This window comes from Nicotiana tabacum, chromosome 5, assembly GCF_000715075.1.
Source record: "Nicotiana tabacum cultivar K326 chromosome 5, ASM71507v2, whole genome shotgun sequence".
In the NCBI taxonomy this organism is placed as follows: domain Eukaryota; kingdom Viridiplantae; phylum Streptophyta; class Magnoliopsida; order Solanales; family Solanaceae; genus Nicotiana; species Nicotiana tabacum.
In genome coordinates, this window is record NC_134084.1 from 3944429 (window position 1) to 3951243 (window position 6815).

Here is a 6815-nt window from a genome sequence, read left to right on the forward strand (position 1 = left end):
GCTGTCTGAAATTATACACTAAAATCATGTTTATTTTATTTGTAATAGAAGAATAACTTAATTATTTCTATAGCACTTACAAGGCTACTCAACTAGATTTCTCAAACTTTCAGTAATTAAATACATATTTTACCCTCTAAACTATCACTCTTTATCTTTTAAAATACTTTTTATTATTATATTTTTTGTAAAAATTATGATTTTTTTCTATTTTACTTTATATTTGTTTGACAAATTAGGTCAAATATGTCGTAAAATCAGCATCCCGATTATAATTTATCCGGCCAAAAGTTTAAACGACGCCACCTGAATCCTAAAAATGTTCTCCTATTGTTTGTAGTTTGATTCTAGAAAATTAAGGGTGTTCATGGTTCGATTTGGATCAGTTTTTCACTAAAGATAAATCAAACCAAGTAAGTCGGTTCTTCAAATATTGGAACCAAACCAAACCAATTAAGTTAGATTTTTTAGCGATTCGGTTTTTGTCGGGTTTTTTCTTAAATATGAGACATATACTACCAAACACATATTCCGACGACTATATTTTCACCGTAACACTATCAAACTAATTGCTCTTTGAGAAATATATCATTTACCAAGATATATTAATGATAATTGAATCAAATAGTGATGAATAATTCAAGTACTCAATTAAAAATCGATTATTTTTAACATGAAATAAATTCTTGTACTTAGCACAAGAAAACTATCAATCAAACTTGAATGTAGAGGCAGAGAATTAGATTATTATAATAGCAAAGAACTAGACTAAATACAAACGTACCATAAAATTTTAGAATATATATATATATATATATATATATATATATATATATATATATATATATGTGTGTGTGTGTGTGTGTGTGTGTGTAATAATAAATTTAAATAGCTACTTCTACAGTCGGTTTGATTTGATTTTTTTGCGGTTATTTTATGATTAAAACCAAAACTAAAAAGTATCGATTTTTTTGGTCGGTTTTTGTTTTGGTTTGATTTTTCGAGTTTTTATGAACACCCTTATGAAAAATATATTTATATATATATATTTTTATTTTTTTGATCGCGATTACTTAACAATTTAAAACGTGGGTGTATGTGGAGAGAGGAGTATTTACCCAGTCTAGTAAATAATTAGGAAAAGGAAATACTATAATATTTCCTATAAATAAGTAGTGGGACAAGAGGGGTTTCTGATGGTAAGCAACCTCCACTTCAGGTTGTGAGTTCGAGTGTATGAAGTTATTGGAGGGAAGGGTGTCGGGTTTCTATTTGAAAACAACCTCTCTACCTCAGGATATCTCAGGATAGGGGTAAGGTCTGCGTACACAGTATATTTAAAATTATACTGGGTTGTTGTAGTTATTGTAAGTATCAGGATAGGGGTAAGGTCTGCGTACACCGTATATTTGAAATTATACTGGGTGGTTGTAGTTGTTATAAGAAGTGGGAGGAAAGAGAAGAGGAAATACCCAGTCTTTGATTTGTTGCGACAGTATATTATTATATAATATAGAGAGAAATACCATCACCAAACCAAGAACTCGTTTTCTCTGTATATATATACACACATATACATACATATATAATATAGAGAGAGGAAGAAATTTCTCAGTTCTGAAAAGGGGATTTTGAAACTGTTGTTTGTCTCTGGTACTGAAGAAATTAAAAGTTGAATGAAATGAAATTGAACACAGAAAAGAATATGGAATGGCCTACAGTTTTGGATGAATATGAAAAACTTGTTTTTCGTATGACTACTCCCAGGTATTATATCCCCTTCGTTTTTTTTTTCTATAATTTTCTCCAATTTATTCATGTTTTTTAATCCAATAATAATTGGTTCAGTTTCACCACTGTAATGAATTTGCTCTGTTTTTAGCCCTGCTTTTCTGCTCAAATTATGCAAGTTTTCATTTTTTGTATCTTTTGGAAAGTTTCTCTCGGAAATTTCGTTGATTTTGTAAGTATTTTTTCAGTAGTTTTATCAGTAAGACTTTCTTACATTTGTCCCAAGTTTTAGTCAAATTTTAACTTCCTGTCTCCTTCCATCTCAATTTATGTGACGTTATTCGACTGGACACAGAGCTTAAGGAAAAAAAAGGGTTGAAACTTGTTTCTAGAACAGGTTAGAATGGGAGCTTGGAGCAATTGTAAAGGTGTCTCTATGCTACCTATAGGTCATAGGTTCGAGTCATAGAAACAGTTACTAATGCTTGCATTAATGTGGGTTGTCTACGTCACATATCTTGGGGTGCGGCATCCTGTATTGAATGCGAGATGCTTTGTACATCGGGTTGCCCTGTTTCTAGAACATGCCAATATTTGTGTTGCTATAAACCAATCTCATTAAGGCTAAATAGAAGTTTATAAGTTATTTTTTTTTGTAAATATAAAAGGTATCAAATTTTTAGCACACACATAGCATCACATGAATTGGGATGAAGGGAGTACTTAATAACCCAAATTTCAAAATTTGCAATATTTATTTCAAATTAGTGTTCCTTTTCTGATTAGTCTTTGTCAATTCTGCTTCAGGGTCATGATCGACAATGCTGGTTGTTCAAACGCCACCCGCATTATGGTAAGCCACCTTTGTTGTAGTCCTTGAATTTCTTAGTTAGTCAATTAACTATGCCTCAAGCCCCCGGACTTTGCTCTAGTGGTAAGAACTAAGAAGCACATGATGTGTGGTTTAGCCGCAGGTGATGGATCAAACCCGTTGCGTACAAAAGTCTGTGTTTCAGCGGAAAAGGGTAGAGGGATGGGCCTATAATCCACCCTCGAGAACTTTTCCATTTTGTCGGGAAAAAAAAAGAATGAAAGAAACTAACTATGCTTCAACCTTGAATTAGTTGACCTATACAATGCAATTGTCAAGCTAACATGCCCTTTCTTTTATCGGGATTTAGCCAGCTATACTTTACAAATTATATAGGCCGAGTTTAATTTTGAGTCAGAATGTCTGTAAATTATACTTAATTTCATTTTAACTAGTCTTAATCTTTTCAGTTTTGATGTCGTGATATTTACAGATTGATAGTGCGAGGAAACATGGAATTCTTCTTGAAGCAGTTCAAGTTCTCACAGATCTGAATCTTTCAATCAAGAAAGCTTACATCTCTTGCGATGGTCAATGGTTTATGGACGGTGAGTGCAATCCATTGAACCTTTTGGCTGCATATTTTAATAAATTAGGCACACATTAGCTGCTTAATTGCCTTAAGTTATAGGCTCAACAGCATTTCCAGTAACTTGTTTTTACTGTTTCAATTCTTTGTGGTCTGCAGTTTTTCATGTTACTGACTTGGATGGTAACAAGTTAACAGACGACAGTGTCATCAGTCACATCAAACAGGTATATTTATATAGCAGTAATTTGAACAGTAATTGCGTTAAAACTATGTTATTTGGATCCTTTAGTTGTGTTTGTATCAAATTCTCATGACATATATTTGGGTAATTCGTGGAGATTTTTCAAAATATACTACTCCTGCCGTCCCATTTTGTATGGCGGTGTTTGACTCGTCATGGAGTTTAAGAAAGAAAAGAAAACTTTTGAAACTTGTGGTCGAAAAAAACCATCGATATTTGTGTGGCTATAAATCAATTTATTAAAAGTAAAGGGAAATTTTAAGATAAAAATTTCTAAATAAGGAAAGTGACATGCTTCTTTACTAAAAAAGAAAGAGTGCTTCATAAATTGGGACAGAGGGAGTAAAATTACTCGTACTGAAATACTTACTTATAGCCGTATCGGGTTAACTTAGATTATGAAGATACTTGAATACAAGTCTTTAGGCTAAATCCAAACTCTTTGCTATTGTTGAACAGTCCCTGGGAAGAACCTATTATGCAAGTTCAAAAAGTTGTGATGGCTTGACAGCTCTGGAATTAACTGGTACCGATCGTATTGGCCTTCTATCTGAGGTTTTTGCTGTACTATCAGATTTACAATGCAACGTTGTTGAAGCTAAAGTGTGGACTCACAATGGCCGAATTGCCTCCCTAATTTATGTGAAGGAAAGCCATACGGGGTTCCCCATTGAGGATTCCCAGAAGATTGACAGAATCAAAGCTCGTCTAAGGAATGTGCTTAAGGGTGATAATGATATTCGTAGTGCTAAAACATCAGTTTCTATGGATGTCACACATACAGAAAGAAGACTTCACCAAATGATGTATGCAGACCGTGATTATGAAAGAAAGCCGATGATTAGGACTAGCAATGACACGCCAGTAGTATCGGTGATGAACTGCTTGGAAAAGGGTTATTCTGTGGTAAATATTCAGTGCAAAGATCGAACAAAGCTTTTATTTGATCTTGTTTGCACGTTAACAGACATGCAGTATGACGTGTTCCATGCCACAGCTAATACAGCTACGGATAGGGCATACTTGGTATATATTCCTTTAACCGAACTGTCTTGCTTTTCTAATTTATGTTGGATGAATTGTACATTATCTCAACTTTGTCACAATCTTGACTCAGGAATTCTTCACTAGGCATACGGATGGAACCCCAATTAGTTCGGATGCTGAAAAGCAGCGTGTTATTCTATGTCTACGAGCTGCAATTGAAAGAAGAACATCTGAGGTATTGTGCTCCTCCATTTTCACTCTGTGAAAACGAACATTCAATTATACATTTTCTCAAGAGTGTTAAGAATTAAAAATGTATCCAATGTCTAGAGTCAACGAGTTCAGAATGGATGTGATGTCTTATATCTACACGTTTAAATCATTTTTATATATGATAAGTACTTCGAGACAAAAGTAGTGGACTCGCCTCTGTTTAGGATGTGCTTCTAACATAGTACTCCAATTCTGATCTCAGGGAGTGAGGCTTGAGCTAAGCACTGGAGACAAACGAGGATTATTGTCCAATGTAACAAGAACTTTCCGAGAAAATGGCCTAAATGTGACAAGGGCTGAGATATCAACCACAGGGGAATTGGCTCTAAATATGTTCTACGTAACAGATGCAAGGGGGAATCCAGCCGATTCAAAGATCATTGAGGCTGTTCGGCAAAAGATTGGATTGAGTGACTTGAAAGTGAAGGAATTTCCATTGGTCAATCATCAAAAGGTTGATAGAGACGACCCGACAGCTGGTGTAGGTGGGGCTATGTTGCTGTCACTTGGTAGCATATTCAGAAGGAATCTCTACAACTTGGGATTGGTCAATTCATATTCTTGAAGCAAGAAGAATGAATCTTAGCATACCAACTTACCAAAAAGAAGATTGCGAGAAGTTCATATTCCTCGGAATTCACACTATGGAAGTCTCAAAGGACACCTATTTTCAGTGATCAAGTTATATTCTTGAAGCAAGAAGAATGAATCTTCTCATGCCAACTTACAAAAAGAGAATGCGAGAAGTTCATATTCCTCCGAGTTCACATTGTGGAAGCCTCAAAGGACAACTAATTTCGGTGGCCTGTGTACATAGCTTAAAGATTATTGTAAAGTCATTAGTTGTTTTAACAGTAGGCGGATGGTATTTGACTGTTTGAGGCCACCTTTTGCCCACCATATTGGATAGCTAGGAACAGTTAGAATTTGAAACATAGAGCAGGAGACAAAAGCAATGTAACATAAAGGCTGTTTGGCCAAGAATGGGTTTACAACAACAACAACGACTCAATTCCAAGCAACTTGAGGTTGGCTTACATGAATCTTCACTGTCTACGCGCTCCTTTTAACCAGTGGATGGATATGCAACAATAATGCCTCAATCCCGAGAAAAGTTGAGGTTGGCTACATGAATTTTCATTGTCTTTGTCCCTCCATTTAAGCAAACGACTGGTAAGCAACAACAATGCCTCAATTCCGAGCAAGGTGGGACCGGTTACATGAATTTTTACTGTCTATGTCGCTCCATAATCTTGAAAAAATTGTAAATAACTTGTTACAGCAGATAAAACTACACTAATTTGTGTAAAAAAATTTATCTTATCAATTTATATAATCCATCTGCTATTTTAGGCGGCTATTAATAATTTGGCATATAAGTCGTCCTTTTCAGAATATTAAATGTTTATTATTGGATACGATTATGAAGTTAGTATTGCATTATCCGGCAAAGTAAATGACTCCAAACTAGCACTTTTGTAGTTTGTCCATTTAGAGCTAGCAATTTCTTTGAGAATATATGCTTTACTTCTGTCTTTATCCAACACTCAATAATTTTTTATTTTCATTTTATATAGCTTATATTTACAAATTGAAAAATAATCTTTTTGCAAAGATGGTTGTTTAATACTTTCTCTTTAGTCTTAGTTTGTTCCCAGTCGGCTGAGTGAAATTAAAAAATAGTCAGATCTACAAGCGGTATTGAAAAATAGTCACAGTTTCAAAAGTAATCGAAAAGTTTAGCCATTTTTCGTGTAAAGATAAATCTGAACGAAAACACTGTTCAAAATCCGAAAAATATTCCAGCATTATATACTGGGGTTCGAATTTTTTACATGTGAACTTCTAGTATAATATACTGGAATTCCAACATAGTATATTGGTCCAGCACAATATGCTAGAAATTCATACACAGGTGCTCCAATCTCTAGTATATTATACTGGAACTGTCCGTGTTGTAGCAAAATAATGACTATTTTTCAATGACTTTACAAACGCTGACTATTTTTCAATTACCAGTCCAAAAACTGGCTAACTCGTGCTATTTTTACTACCGGCTGGGCTATGTAAATGAGCTTTTCCTTTTAATGCACAATAAAATAAGGAACAAAAGGAGTAAATAAAAAAAAACATTTTTAAGAAAAGAAAAGTAGGAACAAGGCAGTTTCCTTTGTTAACTT

General features: G+C 34.2%; 1 protein-coding gene across 1 annotated transcript; it reads left to right on the forward strand.

Moving 5' to 3' along the window:
• Positions 1-1470: 1470 nt before the first annotated feature.
• Positions 1471-5672, forward strand: LOC107804192 (ACT domain-containing protein ACR8). Its single transcript, XM_016628034.2, has 7 exons — positions 1471-1767; positions 2539-2584; positions 3036-3150; positions 3291-3358; positions 3835-4401; positions 4493-4597; positions 4838-5672. The coding sequence occupies exons 1-7, from the start codon at positions 1682-1684 to the stop codon at positions 5198-5200; spliced, it is 1350 nt and encodes a 449-aa protein (XP_016483520.1). The 5' UTR covers positions 1471-1681; the 3' UTR covers positions 5201-5672.
• Positions 5673-6815: the final 1143 nt, after the last annotated feature.